At 39.8% G+C, this 17,892-nt stretch overlaps 1 protein-coding gene across 3 annotated transcripts in view; it reads right to left on the reverse strand.

Annotated features, from left to right (window-relative positions):
* The window catches only part of ARHGAP10 (Rho GTPase activating protein 10), a 327,186-nt gene that overhangs the window by 207,376 nt on the left and 101,918 nt on the right, over nt 1–17,892 (reverse strand). For 2 of the 3 annotated variants that reach the window (XM_070045536.1, XM_030878175.3), the window contains exons 4-5: nt 11,615–11,686; nt 2,441–2,542 (exon numbers count right to left, since the gene is read on the reverse strand). In XM_070045536.1, the coding sequence (XP_069901637.1) occupies nt 2,441–2,542; nt 11,615–11,686 (174 nt within the window). The remainder of the gene's footprint in view (nt 1–2,440; nt 2,543–11,614; nt 11,687–17,892) is intronic. The other variant, XM_060298805.2, reaches the window with a different exon arrangement.

Below are 17,892 nucleotides of genomic sequence, written 5' to 3' on the forward strand. Positions count from 1 at the left end.
TCTCTTCAAATTTCCCATCTGGAGTTTAATTATCTTTGGGAATGATGAAACTATCAAAGCCCTACCTCACAACCTTCACACTTGTTCATTGGGTAAATATTTATTAAGTGCCTATTCCCTGACAAGTCTCATTCTAGGCACTGAGGACAGAGTGTTGAACAGAACACAGCTGTTGCCTGCAAGGAGCTTACATCCTATGGGAAGAAGCCATGTAACAACGGAATATGTAGTGAGTCAAAAGGCTGTCAGAGGGCTTCCCTGGTGGCGCAGTGGTTGAGAGTCTGTCTGCCGATGCAGGGGACACGGGTTCGTGCCCCAGTCTGGGAGGATCCCACATGCCGCGGAGCGGCTGGGCCCGTGAGCCATGGCCGCTGAGCCTGCGCTCCACAACGGGAGAGGCCACAACAGTGAGAGGCCCGCGAACAGCAAAAAAAAAAAAAAAAGAAAAGGCTGTCAGAGTATGAAAAAAAAATAAAGGAGAGTAAGGGGGACACTCTAAATAAGATGGCTGGAAAACTTCTCCAGTAAGGAGAAGTCTGAGTGGAGAGTATTTGGAAGACTATTTGAAGGAGTGAGGCATGCAGATCTGGCAGAAGGATGAACAAAGCACAGGCCCTCAGCATGGAACCAAGCCAGAGCAAGGCAGCCACGTGGGTGTGAGGGCAGGCGGGATGTGCCCAGGGCCTCTAAAGGGAGCTGTTAGGAGTATTTAGAGAAGAGGAACACGAAGGCTCACTCCGCTGTTGTACAGAAAATAAACTGTAGGGACACCCTGGTGAAAGCAGGGTGGCCTTTGCAGTAATCTGTGCAAGAGATGCCGGGTGACAGGGGTGGGGAGTCAGGAGAACTGGCCATAGTCCGAGAATATTCTGAAGCTAAAGAAGACATAGGCTGATGGTCTAGATGTGGGGTGAGAGCGAAAGGGCCAAGACTGACTTTACAGACTTTGCCTAATGATACCTCATTAGATAGTGAGGTGGAGATGGAAAGTGACCCGGCGCATGAAAATCCCTTCAGGATACCTGAAAACAGAGATCAGGGGAGAAGAGAGGTAGAAAAATGCTAGCATAAAGAGAGCCTCGAAGAGCAACAGCTGTCATTTCAAAAAAGACAGAGGGTAGGAGATGAGGGAGCACACATAACAAGTGCATGGTTTCCTACGTAATATGGAAGAGAGAATGGAGCCCTACCCACAGTATTGGAGTGAGGATCAAATGGTACAAAAGGGCCTCTCACTTTTACAGAACGTCAAATGCCATCTAAACGTCCGTCAAAAGTACTAGCGAGGGCTTCCCTGGTGGCGCAGTGGTTGAGAGTCCGCCTGCCGATGCAGGGGACACGGGTTCGTGCCCCGGTCCAGGAAGATCCCACATGCTGCGGAGTGGCTGGGCCTGTGAGCCATGGCCGCTGAGCCTGCACGTCCGGAGCCTGTGCTCCGCAACGGAAGAGGCCACAACAGTGAGAGGGCCGCGTACCGCAAAAAAAGAAAAAAAGAAAAAAGTACTAGCGAGACAAAAGAAAACGTGACGTGTAGGTAATGTCAAAATAACCCCGCCACACACACACATACACACACACATACACACACACACACACACACACAGAGTTTGCAACTAAATCTGTGACATGTAAACATAACCCAGGTTTATTCTACAATGTTGTCATTTTGATGATATTTCACTAAGTGTATATTATAGTGGCATATCATGCCTGGATTCCTTATGTGTTTAAAAATAAACAAATGGAAGAAAAAAAAATCACACTTTTGTGGGATGAGTCAAGATCCTTACAGCTGCAAACAGCATTATGTTTAAGGAAAGCATATGTTACAAACTGTAAACAACTGAGTTTCCATTCAAGTGTGCGAGTGAGGAAAAACAGGTGGCAGGGGATTTAAGAAACAGAAAGAGAAAATGAGAGACAAGATATAAATTCCTTTCTTCTTACATACAGCTCCCTCCAAAAACAAAAAAATGAGTCTGTTAACACAAGTAAAACAGATGCTCTCTTTCCAATGAAGGTGAAAACTCCTGAATCTTCTGTGTTAAGATTAATGCTGCCTTCACATAAAAGCCAAATGGGGGAGGAGCTTATTCAATTCACTTTCAAGAAATCTTGAAAGCCAATTAATGAATCTATTCCTGAAAATCATATATCTGTTCTCAGTTATGCTGGTTAAAATGACTGTTCCTGTGAAAATATACTCAGAACCAAAACTTTTAATACTATGAATCCACACTGCATTAATCACCCTAAGAGGTCTATATTTTACACCTTGTTCCAAAAGAGCTCTTTTATTCATGGTGATACCTGGTCATTTTTTCCACCTCTAATAATCCTGGATGAAATGTTTTCAAAAGAAAAGCACAGTTTTTTAAAAAAAGACATGCACTGATTACTGAATTTTAGAAACAAGTTAACAGAAAAATAAAAACAATACCTCTTGTAAATGTGAGTCTTTCTTTTTCGCTGATAAATTCAAATGTTTATCAATTAGGCTATAGTTCTTTTCTGTCTCTTTGTCAAACTTCTTTTTCTCTTCCTACAAATCAGAAAAACATAGACAACTGTGATTACAAAAGGGAAAAAAAAGGCATACACATAGTTAATCCATTGGGAAACTCAAAATATGAAAAATACCCCAAAATAAAAGAAAATACCACGAAGTGTGAAGGAGTTATCTGGAAACTCTATCTGCACCCAGGCCATACTGCTTACTACTCATCAAGACAGCGTTAGGATTGAAGAGTCACTTATTTTTTTTCTTTTTTTCCTTTAATGGGCTTTTTTCCAAGCCTGTTATTTTTCTACTCTTCATACGTATCAGTGTTTGGAATTAATGCCATTCACTTGTCCTTCCATTCAAAAAAATATATATTTTTAAGATGAACACATAATAAGAACATAAAGTTTAAAAAAGTAAACTTGCTACAGTACAGATTTTGGCACAGAAATGGAATTCACTTAAAACTGAGTAAGTTTTGATCTACATTAAAAAAAAATCATCATCATCACCACTGGGGCAGTAGGAAATATCTTAAAAGATCTTCCCCAATTGTCCAGTATGAATATCACAATAAAATCCTCTGACCAGGAATGTCATCTACTCACCCAAACCTTAGGAATGATTTCTTTAGCACTGTCTAGAATACTAGCAATAGGTCGACAAGGCCTAAAATAATACTGACATACTTGTACCAAGATCCTTTGGTTAACATTACAAACATTTCTCAGGCACTGCCTGGAAACAGCACTTGCTTTCCTTTTGCTAGAGTAGCTTTTTTTTATTTTTTTAAATATATTTTTCAAATTTTTATTGGAGTATACTTGATTTGCGATGCTGTGTTATTTTCAGGTGTACAGCAAAGTGAATCAGTTATACATATATCCACTTTTTTTAGATTCTTTTCCCATATAGGTCATTATAGAGTACTGAATAGAGTTCCCTGTGCATTTTTATTTTTTTAAATACATCTTTATTGGAGTACAATTGCTTCACAATGCTGTGTTAGTTTCTGTTGTACAACAAAGTAAATCAGCCATATGCATACACAGATCCCCATATCCCCTCCCTCCTGAGCCTTCCTCCCACCCTCCCTATTTCACAAGGAACCAAATTTTTTTAAGGCAGCAGCGAAGACAGCGTATCTCCCCAACACTGCTTGCCAAAGGTAAGTAGATTTCTCATAAACATTTCGGAGCACCAATGAGCACACGCGATGTCCTCATGCTGTCAAAATGTTTCCATTAACTTCAAACTCTCACCAACTCTCCAAGGCTTCCTGAAAAGGAACATTCCCTTCCCTATTTTCCAACCTCTGTTTTCTAGGTCAAAAATAATGGATTCTCCCAGCCTTTTCTGGAATGATCTTTTCCCTATTAAGCAAAAGGAGTAAATAAAGCACAAAAATTCTGTTTCTTCACATTTATTATCATTTTCTCACTCCGCGGGACTACAAACTATTGTGAGAAGCCAGGAAGGGAGCTCTGCCAGCCCACCTTAAGACCCTAAATTAATCCCCACACTGATGGACGAGACAGACTCGGGAACTGTTACTTCTTCCCATTTCTACTCCAAGTTTAATTACCAACTAGCTGCACATCTTTTGGGGCGGGGGAGGGGAATACCTAACAATACAGAACCTTAGTTTTCCTACTGAAAAGATCAGGGATTTGGTTTTGTACTAGTTCATTCTTAGACCCAATCCTAAAATTCTGTGACCCTACAGTTCGCCTATGTATGAGAATAGTCAAACTTCTGTTGAAACAGAAGCACATTTTTTCTTTATGTCCTAGGTCTAATTTACAACTATTTTTTTAAAAGCTTAAGGCATTAATACTACATGGTTACTCTCTTTTCTGCTTTTCATTATGACGCACTTCCTGAACAATTTTAATGACTAACAGAAAATAAGCTAAAAAGAACATATGGCCACTACTTCAAAATCTCCACTATTTTTAAAAGTTCATATTGCAGAGCATACACTGGATTAGGTGTCGGAGACGCAGGTTCTAGCAGCCACGCATTGTTCTGTGACACTGCCCCAGGGTCACAGCATTCTCTGAGCATCAGTTTCTCAGGTTTAAATGAGATAGAAATGGAGGTGACACAGCTGCATTTACCGCAAGTACGCTGCAAAGCGAGATCACGTGGTTAAACGTGCTCACCATCTGCAGATTAGTACTTACCAGAGAACACTGAAAACATTTTTACTCCTTTGATTTCATGTGAATCACAGAATGGGACAAAGGATGCAGTGATGCTAAAGTCAGCAGTCAAAACACCCCAGCACACGCAGCAATAGTGGGGCATGTAAATTAGCATGTGGGTTAGGTTGGGAATGAAAGAAAATGGTTCTATCAAGGCTCTGTGAAGAAAGAATTTAGCCAAGAAACAACATCACGCCCACCAATTAGAGTGGAAATATAATTGTTCGTACTTGGTATGGTATTATACAAACGCTACTGTGTTTTGTTTTTGAATCTTAAGACTCAGATAATTGTTTCTCCTTGCATTTCTTCTCAAGGTCACTATAGAATATTCTGTCTCTTTGTATTCATATGACTTTTGGCACTTAAATAATATGAATTTTAAAAGGAATTGTGTTCAAGCAGCATTCAATAAAGAATGGAGCCCTTTTTCTTCAACACTGCAATGTAGGATACATATATATGTATGTGTGTGTATAGATATATATATATATATATACACACATATATATAATAAATTGAGCCATATGAGACAAAAGGCTCTATCAAGGATCAAATTAATACAATGAAAGCTTTTTTATGAAACAGCATTACTCAAGTGAGTCTGAGTCAAGCGGGAAGTAAAACTCAGTAAGGAAAGGTGGAGGCAAGGGCAAATCAGGTAGCCCACATCTATTCTAGGGCGGCAGGCAGCCATAACAGAGCCCCTGCAGATTTCTGCCATGTGGAGATATAAGCCCAGTACACAGACCTTGTCTTCCGATTTTTCTGGAACAGCTGGAAAACCCAGTGATTTTTAAATGGTGGCAACAAAAAAAATTTTTTTTCAGTTTTAACATGAGTAAGCCAAACAAAATGTTTACAAGTTAAAGATGACTCATGGGAAGTCAGCTTGTAATGTTATAAAATCACACATGCAAAAACAACAACAAAAAAAACAGTGAAGAAGAGCTATTACTTAAAACAGCATAACTAGTCAAATAAGATGTACATGGTGTAAATGGTAGAGGGCCTTAATAAACCTAAGAAACAAAACATAAATAATCAGGTTTTTTGAATCTATTAGAAGTAAACATATATATATATATATATATATATATATATAAAGGTTTCATCACAAATCACTGGATAAAAAAATATTACTCAACCAATGGTGTGGGTATAACTGGTTAACTAGCTGGAAATAAAAAGAGAACCATGTCTCAAATCAAAATTAATTCCAGATGGACTGAAAGAGCCACAAGTAAAAAATGAAGCCAAAAAAGAGTATTTTCAATCAGATCTCAGAACAGAGAAGGAACTTCTGAGCAAAAGAGAAATGGAAGAAGCCATAAGAACTTCTAGATATCAAAAATACACAATAAATAAGGCAAAAGGCAAACAACAGGCAGGGAGAAGATACAATTAATACGGAAGAAAAGAAGTAAACGTTCCTAACACATAAAACACTCTTTATTGAGCAAGTTTTTGCTCAAATCACACATTACACTTCCAAGGAAAAATGAGTAAAGAACATATAAAGAATTCACAAAAGTTTGAACACACCTGTGAACTGTCCACATTTCTGCAGGGTACTAGAATTTTTTGCTTTGTTTTAGAAGAAGGGGAAATTTTTAAGTTACCAGGTAACTTTCTTTTTTAAATATTTTTGGTATTTTACAAATTTTCTAGGATGAGGAAATGAAAAGACTTATTTTCAAACTATGAACAGTAAATAATAAGGCCTGACTAGTCTAGACAGGAGCTTAAATACTTTCTTAGAGATTCCAACTCCTTCTCCCTCTTTATTTAAATAAAAAGGTGGGAGTAATGCTGCACATACAAGAAACAAGATTCACAGCACATACAACACACTCGGCAGGAGCACTTTTTCCTGTATATCCAGGCCAACCAGAGCTTTGCAATCCCTGTTCTGCTCTCCTGGTCCACCAACACCCTACAGCCCAGGGCATTGGAAATTCAGCCTTTACCCCCAAACCAGGCGGTGGAAATGCCACCTCTTCCATGAAGTACTCCTTGTCTCCTCCAGTGGGGGGACAGCCGCCTCCCTCAACTCCTGCACCAATGTCACCAGTCCTCCTTGACACTTCATTTGCCTACCCAACCCCCCACCCCCTTTTGCCTTTAAGCTCCTTCAGCCTCTCCACGGCAATGAGAAGTCAGCCTCTACCTGCACACCCAGTAGGCGCCCAGGAGATATCGGTCAGAGGACATGGGAAGGGAGAAGCCTATAGAGCAGCGACACCGACCCTGACAAAGTGCCACTGCTGGTTCCGGTGCCGTTGCTCTCGAGTCACCTATCCATCACCTTAGCACCATCCGGCCAGGGGGGTCACAAGCCACAGTGCTTGAACCCGGCACGCCAAGAGTGGACAAAAACCTGCACAGTTCTTTCTGGCAAGCTGATATGGAGCATGTCACAAAGGGGATCCTAAAAGAACTGCAACTGTGTATATGCCAGGCCCTGCACTAGACCCCAGAAATATGTTAGCAAATGCACGGAAGCCTCGTGAAAACCTTCAGAGACCGGTGTCCTAAGTCTCGTTTTAAAGATCAGGAAACAGGCTCAGAGGCCTTAAGTAACTTGCCCCAAATCACAGAGCCACTTAAGGGGCAGAAGGATTCCAAACGAGGGAGAATCAGGTCTTCCTGAAAGACTTTCCTGGCGCTCCAAAGCCAAGATGATAGGACACCTACAGAGCACCGATGCTTACTCGTATTAGAGCACTTTTCACGGTGCATTTTTATTGCCTTTTTTTTAATTTTGACATCACCCACACAGACTTGCCAATTTCTTAAAGGCCGACCAGTGTTTTAATTCATAGTTGTATATCCCAAGGCCTCTGGCACTGTGCCATATGATAGGCCTGATAAGGTTGTTATTGCTAAAAATGAAAGAAATGTGATTAAATCACATTTTTCCTGCTCTATCAAACATAATTTGAGAAATTATTCAAATAAATTTGCTTTTTAACCCACATTTTGCAGTCATTTACAGAATCTCACAGGAAGTTGATTTTTATTAAACATTTAGTCGTTAGGCATAGTCTTGAAAAGAGATACAAAGGAAATACAGAGTGAGAGTCTGGTAATGGCTGAGCTACTAAGGTATAATTTATGAAATAAACATTTTTTCAAGCCTTCTGGTTAAACCTTTTACTCTATTGAATAAAACAGTAATCAGCTCTTTGCAAAACAGCATTTGAATAGGCTCTATAAATTATCAGTATCATTTCGTTGTATCCGTTTGATTATTTGCATGCTGCCCCTTTCAGAGAAAGCAATTTTAAATTCTCCCACTGTTAACTCTTAGCAAGTTCTAGTATTTCTTGGAGTTTGTACACAATGCACTTGGCTCCGATGTCGTCTGGTGCCTGTATTAGTTTCCTGTGGCTAAACTGACATTTAATGAGCAATGGTTATCGACAAAATGTTATGCAGATACTTAGGAATAAGTGACAAGCTTCTGGGGAAGGGAAAAGAGCTTCCGTGGAAGTAAAGCTAAGAGAGGCCGTGAAGAAAACGCTGAACTGATGGGACACAGCACAGAACGACTGTGTCCCGCAGTGGGAAACGGGGCTCTTTAAACAGAGACAAGAACCGGGCAGGCACATGAGAAAATGTGGCAGAACCTACAGGACGGAGGTTGAAGCCCAAACCAAACAGACGTGACTGACAGGGAACATATCCAAATAGAAGTGAAACAGCAGAAAAGAAGTCCTGGGGGCTCCTAAAAAATCCAGTTTACAAAAGCCACCTAGCAGTTTCGATTATGTTAAAAACACAAATTAAACATGTCACTGGGATGCTGGAAAATGAAGAAGTAAATGGGACTGAAAGAGCTTGCGTATAAAAGCGAAAGACAGGACCGTCCCAGATGGGAAAAAGGAGACGGGAAAGAAAAGATAAACATTTTGACAAGGGTATCTAAAAACTTCTGCTGCGGTCAACGTTTAAAGACTTTTGTCTTTTTCTCCCCACATGAAAACTGCTTCACGGTATTTAAAAAAAGATCTTTAACCTAAGAGAATTAAGTTATTTTTAAGTATCCCGCGTAAGTAAATAAACCACTGGAACAAGAGCGTGTGCTTTTCAAAATAGGATTGGCGTTTAGAAAGCACAAATGGAGAAAATCATCAAATATCCAGGTTCTAAGCCCTTTCCTGGTTCTTCTAGAATAGAATAGAAGAACAGTAGAATTGGTTTATTTATTAAATATGTTATAGTAAGACAGAGTGGAGGCTGGTAGAAAAGAAACAAGCATAAGTTTTTCTCTTAAAGATTTAACAATCTAATGAAAAAGACAGATGCTTATATATCACTATATAACCTAGAAAACTACCTTTCTCTACTGTTTAATACACAAAACTACCAGTAAAAAAAAGGCTTCTCCCAGGTAACATCGATAGGTGTGACAGGCAGCACACACACTGTACTGAACAAGAGTGTAGGATACACCCTTCATAAACCTGAAGCCAGAAAAAAAAAACATGAAGAAAGAAAGAAATGGGGGACTTCCCTGGCAGTCCAGTGGTTAAGACTCTGTGCTTCCACTGCAGGGGGCGCGGTTCGATCCCGGTCAGAGAACTGAGGGCCCGCATGCCATGAAGTGCGGCGGAGGGGAGGGGAGAAAATGTTTTTAAATAATAAGAAGAAGAAAGAAAGAAAGAACTGGGACTTCAGGATAGAATTTGGCCATTACACAGCTCAAGAGACAAAGTATTAAAATAATTTAACCTTGTAATATGGCAATTTATTTTGCAAGCTGCTCTGCAGGTTAGGCTACACAGTGAGTTAAGCCTTGAACAATGCAGAGGTTAGGGACGCCAACCTAGGAGCAGTTGAAAATCCGAGTAGAGCTTAGAGTCGGTCCTCAACATAGGCGGTTCCACATCCGTGGATTCAGCCAACCGTGGATCCTGTAGTACTGTAGTATTTACTAATGAAAAACACCCACATAGAAGTGGACCCACACAGTTCAGACCTGAGTTGTTCAAGGGTCAACCACACTTAGAACGGGCACAACATGAGAAGCTGGGCAAATCTTGGGAGGAGAAGGAGTCAGTAGAAGACTCAAGGCCAGACATTTCTAAAAACCCAGTAGGTAAATAAAAAGGAAATACATCTATCAATTAAGTCACATTCATTTTTCATGTACATAATCTAACCCTTATCCTTCCCGACCATCATCCAAGTAAAGTAAGAAAAAGAAGAAATGTTTACATTCAGTACCTGCCATGAAATGTTCAAAGAGAAAGAACCAAGATTATTCACGCTTTAAGACAGCCTATGAAGATCAGAGAAAACAGAATCATGAAACTGCAAACTAGAGCAGTCAGATCCCCAGTCTGTCATCTTACAGGTAAGAAACTAAAGCCAATTACTTGCCCAAGGTCACAGATGCGAAGCCAGACCCCCCAATGTCCTGCTACAAAGCCAGCAGACACAAACCAGCTTCATGCAGCTCAGCAAACGATTCCAGGAAGAGGACTTGGGGGGGTACCCCCACTGACCTCCCCTCAAAACACAGCCCTTCGTTAAAAACTGTAAAATATCATGCCCAAAAGAAGTGTCTAATATGTTAACAGGTCACTTAAAGGAGAACTGAGTCTATAAACAGCAGCTAAAAAGCTGGCCCTCTCTGGATCCATTTGTATAGCTATCGCCATGGAGACCACAATGTTTATTCGTAGAAAGGGATTTTAATAGTTTATTTACAAAGATAAAGGAAAAAAAAAAAACCTCACATCACCAATGCATGGGGGAAAAAAAGACAAATATAAAACCTCTCTTCCCTACCTAAAACTGAAGTTATTCCCGTCTCCTTAGGCCAAGCCAAAAATGGTCAACAACACGGAAACGCTATTTTTTCTCCCTCAAGTACGTGCACAACATTCAAGAGAGGCTGGTGGAAATTACTTCTCTGAGTTAATTTCAAAGCTTCTTAGTTAGCAGATGTTAGAAGTTGCTAAATACATCCTAGGCTCCCAGTGGCAAAGTCCCTGCACTATTCCCAGAAATCCTGGCTACATCCCAGAGCTCTGAGTACAGAGTCTGTGGTTCACTCACCTCTGAATCCCCAGCACCCATAACAATGCTGGCACATAACAGACGCTCAATAAATTTGTGTTAAATTGAAGGAAATACATCCCAATACAGTAAGCCCCCTACATACGAATGAGCTGCATTCCAAGAGTGCATTCGTAAGTCCAATTTGTTCGTACGTCCAACAAAGTTAGCCTAGGTACCCAACTAACACAATTGGCTATATAATACTGTACTGTAATAGGTTTGTAACACTTTTCACACAAATAATACACAAAAAACAAACACAAAAAATAAAGAAAACATTTTTAACCTTACAGTACAGTAATCTTACAGACACATCAACTAACAACATGACTGGACATACGAACACACGTTCACATCTTTGAAAGTTTGCCACTTGAAGGTTCGTATGTAGAGGACTTACTGTAACCGAATATTCTCTTTCTAGTTTCAGTGGCATGCTGGTGTAGCAGCATTTCTAATCTTAAACCCTAGTATGATGCTACAGTCTGCCATCAAGCTGAGGCGGGCATGGAAATCACTGCCCTTCCTACAGAGATAAGATGTTTCTATACAGAGTAAACGTGTTGTCTGCTTAAAGATATTTTTAAAACTCTACATGGAAAGGTGCAGCCAAAGATGATTACGAGAGGTTTTACCATCCAGTCCAGGCGTTTCTGTTTTGTTTTCAATTTCATATTCCCCCAGAAGGGACAAAGCACGTTTGAAACATAAAACAACAGACGGTGGACTCCAACATCTCCTTCAACGCTGCTAACTGTGAACCGAGCGTACGCTCAAGCAGCAGAGGTGTCTACAGTTGCTGTTTACAAGTGTGCTCAAATTAGACACAAACCTTGACGGCTCCAAGTTGCTCTTTTCTGAATTTTTCCAAGGGTTTAATCAGGGTTTCGGTGACACTTAATGCCTAGAGAACAAGAGTGATAACAGAAGAGCAGAATATTAGCTTTCCAAAGAGGAAAAAGTTAGTCTTTCATTTCCCTCTTCCACCCCACCCAGAAACAAAATGAACAACACACTGAACTGCTTTATCTCACCCTGCCAATGTGACCATTAAATCACTTCTAAACTTATTAACACACCAAATATCCATAAATATTTTCGGGGAAGAGGAGGTGTGGCAAAGTGCCAGGGAAATGTGCAACCTAGCCCCAATACAGCCCTTTTCTTCAGGGAAACAGCAAGAGGGTTGGCTTCAAACAACAAAGGGGTCTATCACATTCATTAACAGAACACTTCTGTTGGAAGGTTTTTTTTTTTTCTCCCACTGCTCAGAAATTTAAAAGTCGATGACATTCCATTATTAATGATCAGACTACATAATGTAGAGGGCTAGGTTTGTGGCTACAAGTTTAAATGTAGCAGGACAGCCCTTCATCACTGAAAATTCCTCATGAGGATTTAGGCTATGCTAGCAAAGCAGAGTCACTGGAGCTCAGGACAGTCAGTCACCCAAATATTCAGAGAGCTGGCAAGGTCACCAGGACAGGAACCACACACAGACTCCACCCACAACCTCACTCATTTTTATATTGGCTCGTTTGGGGCTTCTCATTTTAAGACAGAATCTACATATCACTTATATGTGGAATGTAAAAAAAGACAACAGGGACTTCCCTGGTGGTCCAGTGGCTAAGACTCCACGCTCCCAAATAAGGGGGACCTGAGTTCAATCCTTGGCTGGGGAACTAGAGTCCACATGCCACAACTAAGACCCAGATCAGCCAAAATGAATAACTAAATAAATAAATATTAAAAATAAAATAAGGTATAAGGAAATAAAGTACAATATGAGGAATACAGCCAATATTTTTAATAACTATAAATGGAGTATAACCTTTAAAAGTTGTGAATCAATTACAAGAGACAAAGAAGGACATTACATAATGATGAAGGGATCAATCCAAGAAGAAGATATAACAATTGTAAATATTTATGCACCCAACATAGGAGCACCTCAATACATAAGGCAAATGCCAACAGCCATAAAACAGAAAATCAACAGGAACACAATCAGAGTAGGGGACTTTAACACCCCACTTTCACCAATGGACAGATCATCCAAAATGAAAATAAATAAGGAAACACAAGCTTGAAATGACACATTAAACAAGATGGACTTAATTGATATTTATAGGACATTCCATCCAAAAACAGCAGAATACACTTTCTTCTCAAGTGCTCATGGGACATTCTCCAGGATAGATCATATCTTGGGTCACAAATCAAGCCTTGGTAAATTTAAGAAAATTGAAATCGTATCAAGTATCTTTTCTGACCACAACACTATGAGACTAGATATCAATTACAGGAAAAAAAATCTGCAAAAACTACAAACACATGGAGGCTAAACAACACACTACTAAATAACCAAGAGATTACTAAAGAAATCAAAGAGGAAATCAAAAAATACCTAGAAACAAATGACAATGAAAACATGACAACCCAAAACTTATGGGATGTAGCAAAAGCAGTTCTAAGAGGGAAGTTTATAGCAATACAATCCTACCTCAAGAAACGAGAAAATCTCAAATAAACAACCTAGCTTTATACCTAAAGCAATTAGAGAAAGAAGAACAAAAAAAAAAAAACACCAAAGGTAGCAGAACGAAAGAAATCATAAAGATCAGATCAGAAATAAATGAAAAACAAATGAAGGAGACAATAGCAAAGATCAATAAAACTAAAAGCTGAGAAGATAAACAAAACTGATAATCCATTAGCCAGACTCATCATGAAAAAAAGGGAGAAGACTTAAATCAATAGAATTAGAAATGAAAAAGGAGAAATAACAACTGACACTTCAGAAATACAAAGGATCATGAGAGATTACTACAAGCAGCTATCTACCAATAAAATGGACAATCTGGAAGAAATGGACAAATTCTTAAAAAGCACAACCTTCCGACACTGAACCAGGAAGAAATAGAAAATATAAACAGACCAATCACAAGCACTGAAAATGAGGCTGTGAATACAAATCTTCCAAAAAACAAAAGCCCAGAACCAGATGGCTTCACAGGCGAATTCTTTCAAACATTTAGAGAAGAGCTACCACCTACGCTTCTCAAACTCTTCCAAAATATAGCAGGGGGAGGAACACTCCCAAACTCATTCTACAAGGCGACCATCACGCTGATACCAAATCCAAACAAAGATGTCACAAAGAAAGAACACTATAGGCCAATATCACTGATAAACACAGATGCAAAAATCCTCAACAAAATACTAGCAAACAGAATACAGCAGCACATTAAAAGGATCATACACCATGATCAAGTGGGGTTTATCCCAGGAATGCAAGGATTCTTCAATATACCCAAATCAATCAATGTGATACACCATATTAAAAACTGAAGGATAAAAACCATATGATCATCTCAATAGATGAAGAAAAAGCTTTCGACAAAATTCAACACGCATTTATGATAAAAACTCTCTGGAAAGTGGGCATAGAGGGAACTTACCTCAACATAATAAAGGCCATATATGACAAACCCACAGCCAACATCGTCCTCAGTGGTGAAAAACTGAAATCATTTCCTCTAAGATCAGGAACAAGACAAGGTTGCCCATTCTCGCCACTTAGTATTCAACATAATTTTGGAAGTTTTAGCCACAGCAATCAGAGAAGAAAAAGAAATAAAAGGAATCCAAATTGGAAAAGAAGAAGTAAAGCTGTCACTGTTTGCAGATGACATGATGCTATACACAGAGAATCCTAAAGATGCTACCAGAAAACTACTAGAGCTAATCAATGAATTTGGTAGGGTAGCAGGATACAAAATTAATGCACAGAAATCTCTTGCATTCCTATACACTAATGATGAAACATCTGAAATAGAAATTAAGGAAACACTCCCATTTACCATTGCAACAAAAAGAATAAAATACCTAGGAATGAACGTACCTACGGAGAAAAAAGACCTGTATGCAGAAAACTATAAGACACTGATGAAAGGAAATAAAGATGATACAAACAGTTGAAGAGATACACTATGTTCTTGGATTGGAAGAATCAACATTGTGAAAATGACTCTACTACCCAAAGCAATCTACAGTTTCAATGCAATCCCTCTCAAACAACCAATGGCATTTTTCACAGAACTAGAATAAAAATGTTCACAATTTGTATGGAACACAAAAGACCCCGAATAGCCAAAGCAATCTTGAGAAAGAAAAACGGAGCTGGAGGAATCAGGCTCTGAGACTTCAGACAATATTACAAAGCTACAGTAACCAAGGCAGTACGGTGCTGGCAGAAAAACAGAAATATAGATCAACGGAACAGGAGAGAAAGCCAGAGATAAACCCACACACATATGGTCACCTTATTTTTGATAAAGGAGGCAAGAATATACAACAGAGAAAAGACAGCCTCTTCAATAAGTGGTGCTGGGAAAACTGGATAGCTACATGTAAAAGAATGAAATTAGAACACTCCCTAATACCATACACAAAAATAAACTCAAAATGGGGCTTCCATGGTGGCACAGTGGTTGGGAGTCCACCTGCCAATGCGGGGGACACAGGTTCATGCCCCGGTCCGGGAGGATCCCGCGTGCCGCGGAGCGGCTGGGCCTGTGAGCCATGGCCGCTAAGCCTGCGCGTCCAGAGCCTGTGCTCCACAACGGGAGAGGCCACAACAGTGAGAGGCCCGTGTACTGCAAAAAAAATAAATAAATAATAAATAAATAAATAAGTAAACTCAAAATGGATTAAAGACCTAAATGTAAGGCCAGACACTATAAAACTCTTAGAGGAAAACATAGGCACAACACTCTATGACATAAATCACAGCAAGACCCTTTTTGACCCACCTCTTAGAGAAATGGAAATAAAAACAAAAATAAACAAATGGGACCTAATGAAATTTAAAAGCTTTTGCACAGCAAAGGAAACCATAAAAAGACAAAGAGACAACCCTCAGAATGGGAGAACATATTTTCAAATGAAGCAACTGACAAAGGATTAATCTCCAAAATTTACAAGCAGCTCATGCAGCTCAATATTAAAAAAAACAAACAACACAACCCAAAAATGGGCAGAAGACCTAAATACATATTTCTCCAAAGAAGATATACAGATTGCCAACAAACACATGAAAGGATGCTCAACATCACTAATCATTAGAGAAATGCAAATCAAAACCACAATGAGGTATCTACTCATACCAATCAGAATGGCCATCATCAAAAAATCTATAAATAATAAATGCCGGAGAGGGTGTGGAGAAAACGGAACACTCTTGCACAGTTGGTGGGAATGTGAATTGATACAGCCACTATGGAGAACAGTACAGACGTTCCTTAAAAAACTAAAAATAGAACTACCATATGACCCAGCAATCCCACTACTGGGCATATACCCTGAGAAAACCATAAGTCGAAAAGAGTCATGTACCGCAATGTTCATTGCAGCTCTATTTACAATAGCCAGGACGTGGAAGCAACCTAAGTGTCCATCAACAGATGAACAGATAAAGAAGATGTGGTATATATACACAATGGAATATTACTCAGCCATCAAAAGAAACGAAATTGAGTTATTTGTAGTGAGGTGGATGGACCTAGAGTCTGTCATACAGAGTGAAGTAAGTCAGAAAGAGAAAAACAAATACTGTATGCTAACACACATATATGGAATTTAAAAAAAAAAAGGCTCTGAAGAACCTAGGGGCAGAACAGGAATAGAGACACAGACATAGAGAATGGAGTTGAGGACACGGGTAGGGGGAAGCATAAGCTGGGACGTAGTGAGAGAGAGGCATGGACGTATATACGCTACCAAATATAAAATAGATAGCTAGTGGGAAGCAGCCACATAGAACAGGGAGATCAGCTCGGTGCTTTGTGACCACCTAGAGGAGTGGGAGAGGGAGGGTGAGAGGGAGACACAAGAGGGAGGAGATATGGGGATATATGCTTATGTATAGCTGCTGCACTTTGTTATAAACAGAATCTAACACACCATTGGTAAAGCAATTATACTCCAATAAAGATGTTAAAAAAATTGTGAATCACTATACTGCACACCTGTAACTTACATAATACTGTACATCAACTATACTTCGATTTAAAATTTTTTAATAAAAATAAAATAAAATAAGAATCTACAACAAACAATGCTGAAAATGCACATAAAAGGGAATATTTACCGAAGGAGAATGCATTTAACCACAATGTGCTAGTGAGTAGTAGCGTTCTCACCACCTCCAGAAGGATTCAGAATAGAAAAGCAACCCTCAAAACACTTGACAACAATGTGCCATCCCTCTTGTTACAAAAAAAGCCCCCCAAAAATCCAAGCTTAAAATTACAGAAAAAAGTAAGTGACTCACAACAGGAAAGGATTCTTCATTTAACTCTAGGCTCCTTTGCAGTGTTTCATTATGGACGGGTTTCTCCCAAAGAGACCATTCATCCAGTGAGATGCAGAATCCTCAGAAAAAAATGATCCTGTCCACACTCGAGATGCCCAGAGCTTGCTTAAACTCTCTTCCCCAGGCCGGCCACCGGACTTCACTCACTCCAGCCCTCACAATTTGTTACTTAGGTATCAAAGAGTTGAGGCAACAGACAGAATTAAGAGCAATCACTAGTCAATGGAAAGGGATCATCTTCAAAATACGATCATTTTATCCTCTTCATATTGTAGGCCACGTGACCTGCAACAAGGGCAAACCAAAGAGCAGAGCAGGGACACGGCAGCACATGCCAGGAATCCTGACGACTCGAAACAATATGGAATGCCCCAAGGTCCACCTGGGAAAGCAGATGAGAGGCTCTGCCATACATTTTCAAGGTGATCCAACTGACACACAACATCTCAAAATAATTTAAAGCTCACTTCCCTTAGCACCAGTATCATCTCCTAGGCATCCACATCTGGACCTAGCCTACTAGTGGTCCTGAATAAACCCACATTTGATCGTCCGTGGAGGCTGGATGAAGCAAGACAGGGGTTTAACTGTGTGAGCTGCAGAGAAATTAAAGAATGAATGAGATCTCAGCAATATCCACGGAAAGGAGGGAGAAAGGGCCAGACTGGAGTTGGTTTATAAATAAAGGGTGAGGACATTTGTGGGAACGACCCTTCTTCAAAAGGACGGCC

The sequence above is a fragment of the Globicephala melas genome, chromosome 5 (genome assembly GCF_963455315.2).
Source record: "Globicephala melas chromosome 5, mGloMel1.2, whole genome shotgun sequence".
Lineage (NCBI taxonomy): Eukaryota > Metazoa > Chordata > Mammalia > Artiodactyla > Delphinidae > Globicephala > Globicephala melas.